Below are 20,578 nucleotides of genomic sequence, written 5' to 3' on the forward strand. Positions count from 1 at the left end.
TTAATGTAATTTGGCCATCATAAACTCAAGTTAATAAAGTACATGCAACATTCTAACATCCAACTGGAAAACTACATTGGATCAGTTACAGAAAGCTTGGAACATCAGATTAGGAGTTTACATTTTATCTAACAGCCCAGCATCACAAATTTAAGCATGAGGAAGAACTGCTTTTTTTTTTTTAACTTTTCAAATCCTGAGATCACAAAGTAATAAAGAAAATGAGGAGTTACTTTCAAGGATGAAGACACACACACACACACACACACACACACACACTTTTTGTACCTCTAGAATTTTGAGCCATGTGATATTATCTATTTCTTTAAATAAATTATAATTAAATATAAATTTTAAAACAGAAAAAAAGGAATCCTTAAATGACATGGAAAATCAGAAATAAATATATTTATGCCTTTGTGGGAAAAGTTTATAGTACTTTAAATACTTTCTGAATGCCATCACTAAGAATTAAATAAAATAAAAATCTAGATGAAATATGTTCATATAGGTAGATATATGTTCATACATAATGGTTCACATCATGTTTTGGGGAGCTCCTACCACAACTGAGTTGTTACCTAAATTATTATAACCACAACTTGCCAACTTTCTTTTTAAAAAAATTTTTTTTTATAGTTTATTTATTTTTGAGACAGAGAGAGACAGAGCATGAGTGGGGAGAGGCAGAGAGACAGGCAGACAGAATCCGAAGCAGGCTCCAGGCTCTGAACTGTCAGCACAGAGCCCGACGCGGGGCTCGAACCCACGAACTGTGAGATCATGACCTGAGCTGAAGTCAGACGCTTAACCGACTGAGCCACCCAGGTGTCCCACAACTTGCCAACTTTCAAGTAGTTTCCTTAAATACCTGAATAACTGCTGAGAGCTCATATAGTGAAGACTTTTCTCAGGATCTAAAAGCGAAAGAAAGAAAGAGAGAGAGAGAGAGAAAGAGAGAAAGAGAGAAAGAGAGAAAGAGAGAAAGAAAGAGAGAAAGAAAGAAAGAAAGAAAGAAAGAAAGAAAGAAAGAAAGAAAGAAAGAAAGAAAGAAAGAAAAGACAGCACAGTCTCTTTCCCTCAAACTCATCCCCAATGGCCAGTCTCACCACTTGCCAAGAGCTTCATTAAATAAGTGAGACTAATAATTAAATGACTTGGGAACAACAATAAGAGTAGGAGATATAAACCCCTATCATCTCCAAATTTGCTAGAGCCTCTACATGGCAATCAAGGGGTGATGAGGAATAGGACCTCACAGTATAGTGACCTTCTCTAAGATGAATAAAAGTCATTCAGGTTTTTGTTCTTGACCTAAGTTCTAGAACCACTACACTATGAAAGAATCAGGAAGTGAACTCATACCCCATCAGCCAGAGCAAAGGTGAAATACTGTAAGACAAGAGAGAAAAGAACTTTGAGAAAGTAGAAGCCCCAAATCTTCTAATCTATAGAATCCATCCTCTGATCAAAGGTAAAGTACTGTGTGAGTTTGTTCATGGCCTAGATCTAAAAAAAGATCCTTAAACTCTTACCTTCATCCTGTTATCTGGCATGTCCAGGCTTATACCCTATGGCCATGACAACAGAACAGGGGAAACATTCTCCTTGCCTTAATCACAAAAATAACACATTCTCCCTTGAAAAACATACCCTGATTCCCATGACCCTCTTCCATCAACACACTAGGCCTTTCCTGAATCTCTTGAGTTTCATCTTTATTCCTTGAGTTTCAAATTCACACAGAATATATATTTAACATATATCTTAATATAAAATATATTTTTAATATACTTTATCCTGGAGTCATGAGAACACTTGGTAAGGTTGGAAACATTATTTCAAAATACTGGCTCTTGGGGCATCTGGGTGGCTCAGTTGGTTGAGTGTCAGACTCTTGATTTCAATTTAGGTCATGATCCTAGGGTTGTGAGATTAAGCCACGTGTCCAGCTCCAAACTGAGCATGGAGCCTGCTTATGATTCACTCTCTCCCCTACTCTCTCTCTCTCTCTCTCTCTCTAAAAGAAAATACTGCTTCTTAAACTATAACATGCATACTGTGTGACTCAGTAGGTCTAGGGCAAGGTCCGAAAGTCAGCAGTTCTAACAGGTGGTCCCACGTCTTGCAAATACTCCTGCTTCTCACAAAACATTTTAAGTAACAAGGTTCTAAAAGGCAACAGAACCTATATACACAGGTTACCTTCAAAGACACAATCCCAATGGACTGCATCTGTTCTCTCTTTTTATAGTTTATTCCTTCTTCCCTATACCAGATCTATTTTCTTATCCTCTCAACACCTGAAGTACCACACTTGAAGTTACTACTATAAAACTGAAAAGACTAGAACATCCAAATATTTCTAGTGTTAGAGCCATTTCCTAACATAAAAACCTAATTTAATAGGTATACCATAATGGCCATCCCTAAAAATAATCAAGCCATCTATTTAACTGTAATCAAGTTAAATTTTCATTCTTGCTTTCATATTGAGACACATTAACAATAACTTAGACACTTTTCAAAGGAAAAAAATGTAGTGATGCTGCAAACTATCAGGAAGAAACTGATTTTGTTTTTTTGTGAGCTTCTTTTAATGTTTGAGAGACAGAGAAAGTGCCTGCAGGGAAGATGCAGAGACAGAGAGGAAGAGAGAATTCTGCCACACTGCCAGCAGAGTCCCACATGAGGCTTGATCTGACAAGCCATGCAATCATGACCTGAGCCCAAATCAAGAGTCATATGCTTAACCAACTGAGCCACCCAGGCACCCTAAGGAACTGATTTTGTAACTAAAGAATCACCTGATATGTTCTACACCCCTTAAGAAAATAGACTTAATGGGGGGGAGGGGAAGGGGGGTGATGGGCATGGAGGAGGGCACTTGTGGGGATGAGCACTGGGTGTTACATGGAAACCAACTTGACAATAAACTATTTAAAAATTAAAAAACAGAAAATAGACTCAAATTTAACCAACTTAACGGTGATATTCCCAGTATACTGCCCAGTTCAAAAATACTTGTAATGAGGATCCTCTTCATTCCCTAGTTTGGTTAGCAGTACCCAGTCTTCCAAACCAGAAACCTGAGTGTCAGTCTAGGCCTTTCCCTCTCCCTTACCCCCATCTTTTGCAGACTCCTGACTGAAATGACCACCAAGTCCTATCTATCTGGTGTCCTTAGTGTTCCTGCAGTCTATTCTCTCTCCATTTCATTTGCACTGGCCTAGTCTAAGCCTTTTTCCTCACCTTACCTACTACAACAGTTACCCTGACATCACTGCCTCCAGTTACCCTTTCCACTATGATCCTTACTCCACGCGGTCATCCAAGTGATTTTTTTTTTCCAAAATACAAACCAAATGTATCTTCCGCTCAAAACTTTTCACTATGTTCCCCCCTGATCACCCACAGAATAAAGTACAAGCCACGTATAATAGTCAAAGCACATAACTTTCCATGATTGGAATCCTGCCTGCCTCTCAAGCATCATATCCCACTGCACTCCCCCCATCCTGCACTTTAAGCCCCATTATTATCAAACTTCACTGCTTGAATTTCCAGCACATCCCATGCTATTTAATTCCTCCAAACTTTTTGCATAGGCTGTTGCTTCAGGCTAGAATAGCCTTCATTTCTTCTTCTCCCTTGGCTTTCTGGCCAACTTCTATGATTCTTTCAAAACACAGCTCAGATCTCAGGAAGCCATCCCAAGATCATACCCTCTTCCCTTAAAGAATTATTTCCTCCACTGCCAACTTTGTAAGTAATAATAGAATTTACTGGGCATTTACTATGCGCCTGACACTGTTCCAAGTGCTTTACATGTATTAACTCATTTAATCTTCACAAAAATCTTTCCTATGAAATGGTACAATTTCTTTTGTAGATATGGAAACTAAATCACAGAGAAATAAATAACCTGTCCCCAATCATCATACCCAAATGTTAAATGATGAAGACAGATGAAAATCCCTACATCATATATATTTGTATTATTGTTCCTATCACAGTGAAGTTATTTACGTGACTGTCAGTACCATGGACTGTGAGCTCCTTGAAGGTAGGGATTATGTCATACTCAACTCTGAAGCCACAGTGCCTAGTGTAAAGGAGGTGATTAGTGCATGCATTTCTTGAATTGCATATAAAATAACATTCCTTACAAGTTCAAGAGAAAAGCATTCAGAAACTAGTTTCCAAATATTCAAATACGCTATAAGAGTTCTAGAATAGAGCAAGTTATTTTTCTCATGGAATAAAAAGGGTTTCAAAAAGAAAGGTAATACAGACATGAGACTATAAAGTCCATGTGGACAATGAAATAGACTTATTTTTGCAATGATACTATATAAACACTGCAATAAATCAAAACCCAAAGGACCATTTGCTTAAGATTAACTCTTTTTCTCCTACTAAATAAGAATTCTTGCTTACCATTCAAGGCAGTGAAAAGAAAGCCCTAAATTTACTTTGCTCAAGTAGAAAGAAGCAGATCATAGGCCAGCACTACTAATTGCTTCCTTCAGTCTGGCCAAGAAATGTTTCCCATTAGGCAATTAAAATAAAATACAGTTGCCTGACTAAGCATATAACAAAAGAATTTCTAAGGTTATATGGACTGGCATTCCATTATTCAAATAATGAAAAATTATTTAAGCCAACCAAAATGAAAATCAAGAACAAAACAGATTATCACCACCCCACAAGAATATAGATTTCCACATTAAAACTTTATTAAAACACATATAGGTTACAGTACAACATATGAATGTTTTCAATATTCAACAGTCATTCTTTAAACCTCCTTCAAATTATAAAAGCATCAAAGTTATGCTAACACTACTGATGAAAGACCTCAAGACCAAATCAACTGTACTTAGTAAGCTCTCAAAGTCACAGTCCTCTGAGCCATTCTGAACTGCAGTAATTAAAACCCACTGGGATGGTACCCGCAGCAACAGTGCATACCACAATACTTGTTAGAGTAATCTGTACCCTGCCCAGCTTGTACGCTCTTGCACTACAGAAAGGTACATCTGCTGTCGGAAGAAGCAGGGTTTAGGCCACACAGAGTTTAGGCCACAACGCAGGAAACTCTACCCCCAGATAGGTCTTACCATTTCTTGGTACACTCGACCATCAACTCCTGGTAGGAGGCCACAAACTGGAACTTGGATGCATGTTTTCCCACACGCTGCAGTCTCTTCCAAACTGAAGCCATGATGATCAGTCACTTGAGCAGTTCTGGGTTAGCAACACAGCAGCTTTAACAAAGCAGAGGGCCCAAAGGAAAGGAGCTTTGCATGTATGTCTGTACTTGGAAAAAAAAAAAAAAACTCAACTACGACTTCAAATGATGTCTGGGGTCCATAAGTCTTCTCCCTGTTTCACAGGGTAAATCCCATCTTAGATGAATGGCCCAGTTAAGAACAGTATGATACACATGACAGTATGAATGAGAGGCGGTTCCCTCATGAAGACATCACCATTCCACCTCAGGGGCTATATGATGTGTATTCTGGAGAACTGTAAAGCAAAACAAAGAGAAAAATATGAGAGAAGCTTGAGGAGTGACTAACCACCCATGTTAGATAACACTGCAACAGACAACCTCAGTTCTCTGCATGTTTTTCAAACAATGAAACAAAACACCAACCTCAAAAGCCAGTAACATCAAGGATGCAAGACGTCAAGGAAGAAATTACAATTCACACCGAGGACGTAGAGCAACACACCAGGTAATCAGCATCAACAACAATCGAGAAACGCCAGTCGGGGCCCTACCTCCCCCTCCTAGCATCACAGAAGGGCGAGCAGAGCGGGAAAGTCTAGGGATGCTGTTTAATGTCCACCGCCAGTCAGAGGGAGGAGTGGAACATTTTAAAATAAACTTTGTTTTTCAGCCGATAATTAATAGCCTCCAGTCTTTGAATATGTGCTTGGAACAAATTAAGGAGCAAGGAGGAATGCTGTTGTTCAATCACAGGGGGGGAAATGGATGGGAAAAGAGGAGTGGAGGGAAATCTCAAAGCGGAGGGAAGGCAATGTCCGGGCTCCAGGCCACTTGGGCTCTCCACCTTTGCTGCCAACCGGAGGGAAATGGAAACTCCTGCCTGGGCGTGAAGCAATGACCAGAGGGGCAAGAGCACAGAGTGGGGTGCGGTGCCTCCCTCCCCCATCCGAAGGGAACAGTCCGCCAGAGCCTCCTCTTCTCACGCACAGAGCCCAGACCCCTGCCCCACAGCGGTGGCAGGCGGTACCTCGCCCACGGTCCCTGTCACCCAGGCGATGCCCGAANTTGGCCGGGCACCACGCGTGCCCCGCCCATCTCGGCGACCGGGCCTTTGAGCAGCGAGGGCATCTCATTGGCCAATCTGGGTGCCTATAACAGGAGCTCCACCCCCCAGCTTTGGAGGTGTTTTTCCCCTAGCCGGAACGCGGCGCACAGTCTACCTTTTTTTAAAAAAAAAATTGGAACCCACCAGGGACGATCCCGCCCACTCCTCCGATTGGCTTGGAGACGGAAACGATAGGCGGGAGGAGTAAGGAGTGTTTATAGTGAACTGGAAGATGGTTGATTAAACTGGATGTCCGTCAAAGGCGCGCTGGTTGCTGGGCGGGGTTTCTAGCTCCACACAGTGAAAGTAGAGCCAGGTCTGGGTTAGCTGTAGCTGTGGGCTGTGCGGCTGCTGTGGTTTTCTCTTTGGTACTCTCCTGTCCCCACCCTAGGAGCTGGGTGCGCCTTCTCCGCCACTAGCAACTAGGGTGTTTGCGCACACGGCCTTGGTTTCACCCGATTACTCTTGGGGTTTTTCCCCTGACAAACTGAAGTAAATGACCCTGCCAACAACGCACGCCTAACATTCAGTCTACTGGTCCTCAACGGGATTCAATAAACTGAGCTGGAAACAATATTTACAGTGCAATTTCTTCTTGTTCTGATTCTTTAACATTTCCTTGAATCTTCGTTTCCTTTTCTTCTCTTCCCCCCGCCCTCCCACTGTGGTCTTTTTCCCCTGTAAATAACTCGGGAGTGGCTGGCATATAAAAAGGGTGGTTATAGGCAAAGAGAATGAAATAACCTAAGCAGAGTGTGAACAGGGCAGGGACGCTTAACCTTGTTAAAAAGAGCTAAGGACGTTTCTGAGAATTTGATGAAAGCAACACTCTCCAAAGGAGGAAAATATATCCTATCATGAAAGACAAAAATTTGCTTTCAATTTTGGGTAGTTCACACATCTCTGATGTAGAGAAAGACGGCAAAGAATGATATTGGAGGGAGGGGGAATTCCAACATTTAAGGAATAAGCAGAGTAAAGTGGAAAAGAGACTGAGGAGGAATGGCCAGAGAAGTAGGAGCACCCTATAAGCTATCACCATATAGTTTGAAAAAAGACATGATAACATGAAAAGAATATAAACAAGTTGGGTTCCCTAAACAATTAAGGGCCATTGTTAATCTTACTATGGATGGAGAGCCGACTGCTTGGACAAAATAGCCTACAAGGTATCAGGATCTAGGGAAGGACTCTTTGAAGAACAGGGCAGGAGGGCGATGGTGAGAAGTGATCACATCTATACACACAAGTAGAGCAAGAAAAGGGAGAGAGAGAGAAAGACTGAAGAATCAGGAGAGATAGGGAGACAGGTCTTGAATCCAGTATCTAATTATATTTCCATTTTCAAAGAAAGTAATCTAATAATACCACAAGAACATAATGGGCACTTTACAGAAAAGAACATCATAATCATGTATTTTGCTACAGTCTTAACTTTAAATATTAAGATAACCATAATATTTATATTGATTCTTATTTTCTGTACATCTTAGAGTTCTCATGTGTCCTTCCTGAGTGGTTTACTAAGTCACTACAACCTGCAGCCATTATGATCTCATATAGTGATATATTCTGCATCATTAACAGACTTTAAGTGTATGGTTTTTTTAAATGACTAATTTATAGAAATGGTCATAAATTATTTTAATCTAAGTTGCCCTTCAGGAACAACCCACACGATGGTCAGGAGGGTTTTGCATTCCATTTATTATTGTTCTTCAGAACTTTTCAAACTTTCTTATGTGGTCAACCTGGTTTCATTTAGTACTCTTTCCCGTCTTCAGGAAAAAGAGACACAGAGAGAGAGAGAGGGAGGGAGGAAGGGAGGGAGGGAAGGGAGGGAGGGAGATTTATCATAGAGAAATTATCTTAAAAGCAATCAATTTTAAGTACATGTCTTTTTTTAAGGAAGAGGGGAAAAAAAAGCAATGAAGGAGAAGGAGTGTATAGGACCCCTAGACAATCTTTCTCAAGAGACTGACAAAGAATTTCTTAGAGGACAGCTTGTCTTTTGGGGGAAGGATTTTTCTTGGATGTAAACTCTTATTTTTCATTCTAGCTGCACCGGTTGCTAAGAAGAGACCAAGATTCAAAATGAAGAAATTAAGTGCAGACCTTGATATTGTTCTGCTGCTGAGCTCAAGTTCATAGGCTAGCTCCTAGAGGCTCCCCCAAACAGCTTCTTCTCTCATACCTTTTTTAACATAACCTGTTTGCTAACTGAATTTATTGAAGAAACTTCCTTATAGAATATCTTAAGGTTTTTTTTCATCTGCTTAGCTGAAAATTATTGAAACCAACTAAGTATTGATCATATTAAATACCCTTGATAGTATATAAAAGATACATTCCCTATTCTCAAGGAGTTTTCATAAACAGATGTTTAGCATGCATGCAAGAAAATAACACAAATTACTTAACCTCTCTGAGTCTTGGCTTCTTTTCCTGACAAACAAATAACCATGCCTGCCTTTCTGGGATGTTGAGAAGATGGAAGATATGTAGGTAAAATACTTGATACATAGTAAAACAGTCACTATATGGTAATTAATAATGTACACCATTGTGTCTGGTAGCAAACATAAACAGTCAAGAAAAACACAACCACTATTCAAGAATACTTGGGCAATACTTAGTTGCTACCAAACATAGTACCTCATGACTAAAGAAACAGTGCATTTAACATTATTCCTTTCCTATTGTCTCAGTGATTACCAAAAGCAGAAAACCAATAACTTATGTGGACTTAAGATTTTATAGGAAATACCCTAAATTCACTTACCCTCAATCCTCATGACCACCTTTGGTGCCATTTGTTAGTGGAGATCTTTTGGCATGATACCTTTTTCTTAAAATCCCCATTCTCCCTACCAACCAGTGTTGCACATCCTTCTGACTCTCCCTTGCCCTTCCATACAAAAACTGCACCTCAAACCCTTTTCCAATCCCCTACTTACTCTGGTCTTGATTTATCATTTCCTCCATCTCTGGCTTAAGCTGCAGTAATAGACCTGTGGATGTATATTATTTTAATTGTCCTGTCCATTTGATCCAGGCATTGACTGCAAAATTTTATAGATGTTTTACTTAACAGAAGATTCAACATTCAGAATAATTTTGATTTTGCCTTTAAATTCTATCAAGCTCACAGTGAAGACATAACACAAAGAAATAAGTGGAAATCCCAAAAATTTCAATCTTCTTTGCTGTGGCACTTTTGAAATTCTAGAAAGTATTTTCCATGAATCAGCTTTGCTACTGTTTCAGAAACCTCTGAAATGGAGATTTTAGTCAATGAAATGCAACCAAAGGCTTGAATTACTGTCATTCCTGGTGATAAAAATTTTATCTTTAGGTTTTACAGTTTTTGCAGTAAAATTGTCAGAGGTATTACTGCAGGATTTAACCACTAAAAAACTTATCTGTGCCTTAGTCATAGTAATAAGATTTACTCCCAATAATAGCACTGCAGGTTTTTGCATTGTTTTCCAGTTACCATAGCAGTTATACTATATAAAATATTACTGCAATCTTTAACTGCTAATGAAATTATTTTAAACCCATAATAAACAAATTTACTCCTGATAATCCTACAGCACTTCTTATGTCCTAAAAATACTCACTGTGGCAGGCTACTACTTTAAAGTATTAACTGATGGTTTCTGTAGTAGTTGTTTTTCCAGATACTTCTTTTTATCTTATGGCCTTTCTCCTCCTAGACCCTACCCTGATACACCCTCAGCATCACACCCACCCTTATTTAGGCTGGTCTTTGATCATTGTTTCAGGAAAGGAATATAACAGAATGAAGAGAAACAGAGAACTTTTCCCTGGCTTTTGAGTTTCAAAATCCTAGTCCTTTAGGGAGCAATGAAATGGATCCTATTAGAGACCTACACTGTTCAGTATGATAACCTCTAGCTGCAGGTGACTACTGAATACTTTAATTATGGCTAGTTCAAATTGAGATATGCTGTAAGTATAAAATATACACCCATATCAAAGACTTAGCATGTAAAAAAAGATTGGAATATATCTTATTCATAATTTTATACTGATTACTTGTTGAAATTATAATATTTTGGATATATTGGGTTAAATAAAAGACATTAAATATTAGTTTCACCTGTTACTTTACCTTGTTTAACATTGTTATAAGAAAAATGTAAATTATACATGTGGTTTGCATTATATTCCCATTGGATAGTGTTGCTATAGACAATAGTAATACTTCCTTTCATACAGATGAGAAATGGATTTCCTGAACTGGAAGGAGACGAACAATCGGGAGGAAAGTATTGAGAAGCTAGATGCTGGTGGGTCCTTAGGACAGTAAGTCCTAGTCTCACTCTATCCTGGCACAAGCCATGGAGAGGGGCAACTGAAATAGCTGGACCTATCTATGCAGTCTGAGAAATCAGAGAGATAACATTCCTTTTCCTTGTTAGAGCCAAAGGTGGTTGGCAAGACCCCAAAGAGAAGAAAAAGCTGAACTGTGTGTCTAGCCCAGCCAAGACAGTTCAATAGAACTTCTGTGATGAACAAAATGTACTATACTGGCTGTCCAATATACTTGCCTCTAGCCACTTTGGGCTATTGAGCACTTGAAATGTGGCTACTGTATCTGAGAAATGGGAGGGTTAATATTTAATCTTAATTAGTTTAAATTTAAATAGTCGCATGTGGTTGATAGCTACCATAAGGGACAGAGAAGCCTTACATATTACCATGAGGGTTCTAAAAACCCAACACAATGATTTCCAGACTCCCAAAAGGGTGCAGAAAGCAACAGAAACCACCAAACCTAAAGGGGCCTTGCTAATAAACCAAGATTAACCCAGCAGCAATCTGTGGGAAGGGCTGCTATTGAGGAAAGATGCGGATTGGAAGTTTTGGGAGAACAAACATGGTAGAAGAGGAATGAGGATCAAATGCTCCACCTGCTTCCACTGACACTCTGATACTGTGTAAACTCCTTCAATTTAGATGCAGTCCCTGCCAAAGTGACTATGATTAAGTGTCTGCCACTCCTTGTGAAATCAGAGCTTAACATAGAAATTGAGCTATTAAAAAATGAAATTACATTTCTTGAAAACTGGATTTTTTATATTGAGATTTGTACCTACTATAAAACCTCAAATAATAATTTTAACAAAATACGTATAAATTAATATTTATTCTTTTAAAAAACAGTATTTTTTCTTTATCATAGAACCCAAGTTCTTTGGTAAACCTGAAAGCTTAGAAAAGCTGCAGCACCTGGGTAGCTCAGTCGAACATCCGAATCTTGATTTCAGCTCAGGTCATGATTCCAGGGTTTGTGGGACCAAGTGCCACATTGGTCTCCAATCTGAGAATGGAGGCTGCTTGAGATTCTCTCTCTCTCTCTCTCTCTCTCTCTCTCTCCCTCCTCCTCCTCCTCCCTCCCTCCCTCTCTTTCTCATTNNTTAAAAAAAAAAAAAAACACTTAAGGGTGCCTGGGTGAGTCAGTGGGTTAAGCCTCTGATTTCAGCTCAGGTCATGATCTCCTGGTTCATGGGTTCGAGCCCCACATCAGGCTCCACACAGCTAGTATGCTTGGAATTCTCTTTCTCTTCCTCTCTCTCTTCCCCTCGCCCACTCATGCTTTCTCTTTCTCTGAAAATAAATAAACTTTAAAAAAAAGTTTTTAATTTAAAAAAAGAAGAAAACCATCTTTCAACTAAAAAGTTTCCATGCTAGTTTCCCATGAACAAGTTATACAGTTAGTCATAATGAAATTTTGTACATTAAACCTGAAATGACACAAATTCCAAGACTAATTTATATCCTAAAACCCCAGTTTTGTCCAGTTCCACAACTTCCAGGAAAGACTAACCTGGGCCAGGTTGGTAGAGACAGAGGAGCATCCTTACTGCCCTGAAATTCAGATAGAGACAGAAGCAAGTCTGCAGAGATCATCTTCTAGTGATTCAGTAGGTCTGACTTCTATTGTTAATCTGGAGCAGTATATATTGAATGAAGAGAAGGCTCAGAAATCCTCAAAAATTATTACAGGCATTGATGATATTAAAAATGTAGAGACTCAGAATGTTAGCAACAACACCACACAGACATTAATTATTAGGATGGATGACAGCCATAAACCATTGGCCCAGCTATCCTATTGTGGACCAGCTAAATACAACTGTGACTCTAGTGTACCTTTGCCGGTCTACACCATCCTCATGGCGTGATCCTTCAAATTACTTGAGATAATTTTGGAGTACTGAAGTCACAGTGCACAAATACTGTGTATGTGAAAGCAGGTGCAGTTATGAGATATTTAAACATCACAAATGAGCGGGCCATTACTAGAAGCATTGCAGCAAAGGTTTGAGTTGGAATTAGGAGCCATTTCTGAGAAAGCTTTTGCTAAATTCAGTAAATTTATCTCCTACAAAATCAGTAGGGATTCTTGACCAAGATTGATTGGCCATTTCCCATGAAATGTTAAGACTCTTTGATCAATCATAAAGAGTAGACTAACCTCTGCTTCTTTTCTTCTATGTTTTCAAAAAAATGGAATAAATCCTAGGTAACCAGAAACAGCATCCAGCCAGTGTTTCCCTCTGAATAATTCTGGATGACTATATTTAATGTGAACAAGATAATAAAATTAACGTCTTTTGAAATAATAAGGTTCGACAGGAGAGGCAAAGAAAAGCAGTAGGAATTCACAATCTGGGAAGGCATTGAATATCCACCATGTGGTGTTAAATCAGAGCATTTCCGTCTCAAATAGAGCAAAAAAAAAAAACAATAGCAAGCTGAAATCAGGCGGAACCCCACTTACCAGGGCATTACACATGGGCCAAAGGAAAGAAGCGCTCTTGTAGAAGCTTGTCCCAGATGAGTAGAGATGGAAAATGAACCCAGCTTTCAGAGGGCAAAACCCATGCACAGTTTGGGCAATCTGCTTAAGCAAGCCAAGATGAAAAAAAAAAAAAAATTCCAGGGCAAGGGCAATAACATAGAAGCCAGAGAGAGCTGCAGTATCATTCCAGAACTCTATTTTTACAGCAAATCACCAAATTAGTGACCAGGCTTACAGAGAGCAGAACATAGCCTGTTAGCAAAAAGGACTTCGTGAGACGTGCTGGAAATTTCTTCATTTTTTGTAGCAACTTTTGCATGCTATTTTTAAATATTCCCAATAACAAATCACTGATATTTTTCTCCAAAAAAAAGAAAGTCAACTGTTGTGCAAGAGTTGAGCTTTTGTGCCATAGTTCAGTCTTCTAAAGAAATCCTGGTATCCTTAACATTAAAAACTGTGACATCTTATCCCTGAAATAAATTTAGTGAATTTAGATATTGAATATAGTACTAAGTTACACTTGGTGAGAAATAATTATCTGGCATTATCAGTGTCCCGTTTCTCGTTTCAAAAACTTAAGGTGTGTACCCTTCCCTGATAACAAGCATTATATGCTTCATGTAGAAAACAAGAATGTTGTACTTGTTCATCCTTCTTCACACAACATATACTAAAAAGATGTATATTTAGAGGCCATGACTTGATTATCTTTAAAATATTCACTCTGTCCTCAAACAAAAAAAAAAACAAAGCAAAAACAGGAGTCTATTGGTGACTGCTGAACTTCTTTTATTCTCATACCTCCTAGTTACTCACAAAGCTACCTTATGCATGCCTCTTCTCCAGCTTTGCATCACAGTTTGCAAAATAACTGCCAAAATCCTGCAGTTGGTTGTCAGTAATGAATAAGGGTAACTTATTGAGTACTTCTTCATACATGTCACACTGGAAAGTGGATGATGACAGTAACTGCTTGTCAACATTGTGTGCTAGGCACATGGGCAATGCCCAGGAATGTTATTTGATCAAATCATTTTGCCAATAGTTCCTTCTGCTTTCTCATGTAACATCTTATTCATTTTCATGCCTTGTAAGCTTTAAGGCAAGAATGTAACTTGTACCTAGTTTTGCTACAGAGAGTACAACTTTGAATAATAGTTTTAAGATTTTTATTTTCTTTGATGATACTTTCAGTAAAAAATTCATTCATTCATTAATATCTTGTAAATAACTACTAAGCTCAAAGCATTGTGCTAAGTATTGGGAATGTAGCACACATCAACACATAAAATCCCTGTCCTCATGGAACTACATTCTGCATCAGTTAGAAACCATTATTTAATAATTGCTTTAGAAAAATCTCCATTGATAAAAGGCCACTGTGCTTTGTTTAACAATGACAAAAAAAGCTAACTGAGAAAAGCGTTATAAAAGACAATGCACTGGGGACTAACATTACTAGAAAGTCCACTCAATGAAATTTAATTTTCAGATACTTATTGTTGTACTTCCAATTTATACATTAATTTCCTGTGCAAAGTCACATATGGATTTGTCACAGCGAATACAGATTTATAATCTATATTTGCACTGGAGTGCTGTTTATAATTTATATTTCTTTATTTAAATTGCAATATTTACATTACTATTTTAACATTATTTTATACTTCATTGAACCAGTTTATAATATTGATCCATTTTTTAAAATTATTAATATAGGCCAATACAACTATAACTACAAAATGTAAAATTAACATGCCAAATCTGAAATTACATTGATTGAGAGATTATCTGCCCTCTGATAAAGGTTAACTATGCCAATCTGATCAATGTATTCCTTGGAGCTCAACATGGAGCTTTTAAGAATGATTATTAAGAGGGCACCTGGGTGACTTCGTAGGTTAAGCTTCTGACTTCAGTTCAGGTCATGATCTCAGAGTTCATGAGTTTGAGCCCTGCATCGGACTGTGTGCTGACAGCTCAGAAGCTGGAGCCTGCTTTGGATTCTGTGTCTCGTTCACTCTCTGCCCTTCCCTGCTCATGTCCTGTCTCTCTCTCTGTCTCAAAAATAAATTTAAAAAAAAAAACATTTAAAAAAAGAATGGTTATTAAGAATGTGACAGGATTTTAAGAAACACACACCTATCCTACTAGATTTTCCTTTTGACTTGGTAAAATAATTTTCAGAAAATAAAATATAAAAAGCTTATTTTCACTGCCCTATGCTCAGAAATATTTTAGCTCTCTTCCTAGATATCCTTAGAGGTAAAATAATTATGAATTAGCTTTTATCTTGTATGTGTTCTATGATTTTAAAAAATATAAAAATACATAAGAGAATAAAGACTCAAAGAGAATATACAATTTTATGTTGGGGTGTAAAGATTATAAGCAATACCATTTCTTTTTAAAATTCTCCCTTAATGTCTTAAATTGTTTTTTATAATAATGATTAAAATTGTATAACTGTAGTCCTAGATTGAAGATATTATGTAAGTCTTTATGTACTCTTTTTTTCTTTTAAAGTTTATTTTGAGAAACAGCGTGTGCGTGTGTGTACAAGTGGAGGAGGGACATAGAAAAAGAGGGAAAGAGAGAGAATCCTAAGCAGGCTCCACGTCAGTGCAGAGCCTAATGTGGGGCTCAGACTCATGAACCATGAGATCATGACCTGAGCCGAGTCAGATGCTTAACTGACTGAGCCACCCAGGCACCACTAGGTACTCATTAAAATGTTCTCTCACTATCTAAAGGCCTTTTGTCTATAGTCTCTGCTTATAAATCATATCTAATTGATAAAAATGAAAATTCTCCCTTGAATAAATCCGTTCCTACTACATCTAAGGTGTTCTGATTCTGGATCCATTTTGCCCATGGACACACCTCAGTTTGGGGATTGAATGAAGAATTTCCTTTCAGAAAACATTCTATTACTAGGAGTATCTTCTGTACTTTATATCATAAAAAGAAGGATAAGTTTTCATGAGTACTTTTTATGTGCTTGAATTGCTTTATTGAGATTTAGAACCATGAATTTCATGGTGCTGCTGGGTATTTTCTGCATCATCCTCTAATTGAGGGCTCATGTTTAACTCCCCTCCTATTTTCACATTCTGTATGGAGGATTCTGTTCTCTGCTCAAATAAGCAAATATTTGCCAGGTGCCTACTATTTGCAAGAAAGTGTTAACGTAAAAAAATACATTTTAAAACCTCATAAAGACGTATAAAATTTTTTACATTTAAAAATACGTAAGTCACAGCTGGAGACCTCAAGAAATTTAAAACTAATATCAGAGAAAAAAATGTGATATAATAAAAATGTAAACTATCGCAAATGTGATAGCTCATAAAATAAGAAATAAACAAAAGAAGCAGTCTAAGACAGAATTAAAAGAGATACTAGAAATCTGTTGCTGTCTCGTCTGAAGCGACTCAAGCCAGTTATGGTGAAGCACACAGAGCAGAGGATGAGGCTGATGCTGGGAGAACTGGGTTACTGTTGTATCTCCATCACTTACAAATTGTGTCAACCTAAGAACTCACGTAACTTCTCTGGATGGAAAGGGGAGGGGTAGACATATATATGTACACACAGCTCCATGTCAAACCAAGCATACACAATTCTGGGACAACTGGTAGAAGTAAAATGATTAGGAAAGAGAAGAAACTTTTCTGGGATTGTTAGCTAGGAGGATGACTATTCTGCTACCGGAAACTTCCACTAGAACGAGTCTACCTGAGAAAGAAGCCGAAACTGAGAAAGCCAGGAAATGAAACCGAGCAAAAGTTGCTTCATTTGCCTCATCTGTGAAATCGAAATGGGAAAATGATACTTTGCTACCTAGAAGTAAGGGCTAGAAGAGATACCCTCTTAAGACCCCTTCAGCCCTATTTCTGTGATTTTAAAAATTCTTGTCTTTAATAAATGGATAGATGTGTACCAAACATAAAAGAAGCATTTAGAATTTCTCAACAGTTGTTTCCATTATGATAATCTCGTTTTTGCTACCTTAAAAAGTTTGTTTTTCTCCACCTTGGGGCTACTTTTGTTTATATTTATGGGTTTTTTGTTTGTTTTCATTATGGTGTGACTTTTATTCTTGTGACTAACTCATTGCATAACTGGGAGCCTGTATCTCCCACTTCCTTCCCCCATTCCCCACCTCTGGCAACCTTCAGTTTGTTCTCTGTATATATAGGTCTGATTCTGCTTTTTGTGTGTTTATTCATTTGGGTGTTTTTAGATTCCACATATGAATGAAATCATATGGTATTTGTCTTTTTTTGGTCTGACTTATTTCACTTAGCATTATACTCTCTAGGTCTATCCATGTTGTCAGAAATGGTGTGATCCCATTCTCCTTTATGGCTGCATTATAAATATATACATACATGTATATATATATATATCACATCTTCGTTATCTATTCATCTATCCATAGACTCTTAGCTTATTTCCATATCTTGGCTATTGTAAACAATGCTGCAATAAACAGAGGCATGCATATATCTTTTTAATTAGTGTTTTCATTTTATTTGGGTAAGTATCCAGTTACTGGAATTATTGGATCATAGGATTATTTCTACTTTTAATTTTTTTTTTAAATTTAATGTTTATTTTTGAGAGAGAGAGAGAGTGGGAGAAGGGCAGAGAGAGAGAAGGAGACATAGAAGAGAAGCAGGCTCCAGGCTGTGAGCTGTCAGCACAGAGCCTGACACAGGGCTCAAACCCACAAACTGTGAGATCATGACCTGAGCTAAAGTCAGACAGCTAACCAACTGAGCCACCCAAGTGCCCCTCTATTTTTAATATTTTGAGGAACAGCTACACTATTATCCACAGTTGCTGTACCAATTTACACTTAATTGTGGCTAGTTTGATTGCATTTGTCTAACTTTAATTTTCTGATTGACCAAAAATTAAAAGTTTATAGTCGTAATTCCCATGAAGACAGTATGGTGTCTATTAGGAACATGGAAGATATTATTGTTAAATGTACCAATTCCTGATTCAATTGTTTATACTCAACTCTAAAAGGGACAGTAATCAATTTTGGCCATTTTGTAAATTATCTATGATAAATTATAAACAAAAGCACTGATACAACATATTACTCTTTCTAGAGTACATTGTTTATAACTTCAATGGCAATTCAGCTCAATGAGTTCAATCTTTTTCAGTATGAATTGCTGAGGTTGTTTGAACCCTCTTTGGAGAGATACCCATGATTCACAATGGTTTTGTTATTGCATTATGAAGATAAAGAGTACAAAACACCATATACAAAAATTAACACAAAAAGGATTATCAACCTAAATGTTAACCACTAAAACTATAAAACTCTTACTAGAAACAGGAATAAATCTTTGTGAACTCAGGCTTGGCAATTTTTTTTTAGATATGATAACGAAAGCATGAACAACAAAGAAGAATTGCACTTCATCAAAATTAAAAAACTTTGTACTTCAAAGACACCATTAAGAAAGTTAAGATATATAAACACATCTTCTTGATCCATTCATCAGTTGATGGACATTTAGAGGTTGATGGGGGTTGGGGGAGAGGGGAAAATGGTTATGGGCATGGAGGAGGGCACTTGTTGGGATGAGCGCTAGGTGTTATATGGAAACCAATTTGACAATAAACTATAATAATAAAAATTAATAGTCAAAAAAAAGTTAAGATAGCCAACAAATGGGAGAAAATATTTGCAAATGACATCTGATAAGGAGCTTCCCTAACTCAATAATAGACAAATAATCTAATTTAAAAATGACAACCGATTTAAATAGACATTTCTCCAAAGAAGATATACAAATGATTAATAAGCATTTAAGAAGATGCTCAACATCATTTGCCATCAGGGAAATGGAAATGAAAACCATAATGAGATACCACTTCATGCCCACTAGGATGGTTTAAAATCAAAGACAATAATATGTGCTGGTGTGAGGATGCAGCAAAATTGAAGCCCTCACGCATTGCTGGTCAGATCATAAAAAGGATCAGCCACTTTGGAAAAGAGTTTGGAAGTTCCTCAAAATGTTAAACATAGAGTTATTTAAGTCAGCAATTCCACTCCGAGATATACACACAATAGAAATGAAAACATATGGTTATACAAAAATGTGTATATGAGTGTTGAGAATAGCATTATTCATAATAGCCATAAAGTGGAAACAACCCAAATTTCATCAGGTGATGGAAGGACAAACCAGCTATGGATATCCGCATGACAGAATGTTATTCAGCCATAAAAAGGAATGAAGTACATTCTTTTAATAGAACCCAAGAAGAAGAAAGTAGAATACCACTGGAAACCTTTTCAAAGAAAAGATACTACCTTTTCCTTAAAAACTAATCAAATTTGAAACCCATAGTGTTTGGAATTTTCTGGCTGACTTTAGCTGAAGTACAAATGCCAGAGAGGAGGAAGGTGTAATGATGATGGATTTGCACAGTTCTAGGTATTTTGGCCATTGTCAACAAACTTTTGGAAGATCAAATCAAGAGCCCTTGAATGTCCTTAGGTTAATTTAGAAAGTTGTTCCACCCAGAAAGAGAGGCTTTAGCTTTTTTTTAAAGAGTACATTCTCCTCTCCAAACCATCTTAAAGGTCCTTTTCTTCTTTACCCTTCATCAATTCAGTGTATTAGTTAGGATTATGTACCTTTACATGTGACAGAAAAGAAAACCCACAGAAGAACTATGGCTTATGTGATTATTTCTGTTTCACATAAAAGAAGTCTGGTGGTAAGTAGTGTAGGTTTAAGGGTGCTTATTCTACAAATTTGGGAGGGACCTAGATTGCTTCCAGATTGCTGCTTGCTATCCTTCATCCTCATGGTCCAAGATAGCTGCTAGACATATAGCCAGCCCAGCTATATCTCAGCAATAGGATGAAGGGACCAGGAAAGGTATATTCCCTCCCTTTGAGGAAACTTCCTAGAAGTTACAACAAGACTTAGCCAAATTTAGGCACAAGCCATAATCTATCTGCAAATGAGGCTTGGCAGGTCTTCAGCTGACTGGAAATGGCTCAGTAAATCTGGGTTCTTATTGCTAGAGAAGAAAAGGAGAATGGATATTCAAAAGTAAGTAACAATATTTGCCTGCAAATTTTGGTTGGGGTCTAGGAAAACCTAGAACACACACCTCCTAAATCCAAGTGTAGGGCACTTTCACATTTTAAATTACTGTGTTAGAGTATTAGACTTCGCTGAGCTCCCCAGCTCCAGTCAGTTGTCCTCTGACGTTTGGTTAAATGTGGCTGCAGAATAATATAATTGGCAAGTGCCTTTGGTCAGTGGTCTGTTTCTATATTATTTTGTTTTTCTCAATATCTGTTTTATGAGCTATAACACATCATAATTGTTACCCATTATGTGACTTT

The 20,578-nt window shown here is 37.7% G+C and overlaps 1 protein-coding gene across 3 annotated transcripts in view; it reads right to left on the bottom strand.

Annotated features, from left to right (window-relative positions):
* EHBP1 (EH domain binding protein 1) overlaps positions 1-20,578 on the bottom strand; it is a 350,991-nt gene that overhangs the window by 314,824 nt on the left and 15,589 nt on the right. For all 3 annotated transcript variants that reach the window (XM_077766441.1, XM_077766440.1, XM_077766439.1), the window contains exon 2: positions 5,124-5,532. In XM_077766441.1, coding sequence (XP_077622567.1) covers positions 5,124-5,227 — 104 coding nt within the window. In that variant the 5' untranslated portion in view covers positions 5,228-5,532. The remainder of the gene's footprint in view (positions 1-5,123; positions 5,533-20,578) is intronic.

The sequence above is a fragment of the Crocuta crocuta genome, unplaced genomic scaffold (assembly GCF_008692635.1).
Source record: "Crocuta crocuta isolate KB4526 unplaced genomic scaffold, BGI_CrCroc_1.0 scaffold113, whole genome shotgun sequence".
Taxonomy (NCBI): Eukaryota; Metazoa; Chordata; class Mammalia; order Carnivora; family Hyaenidae; genus Crocuta; species Crocuta crocuta.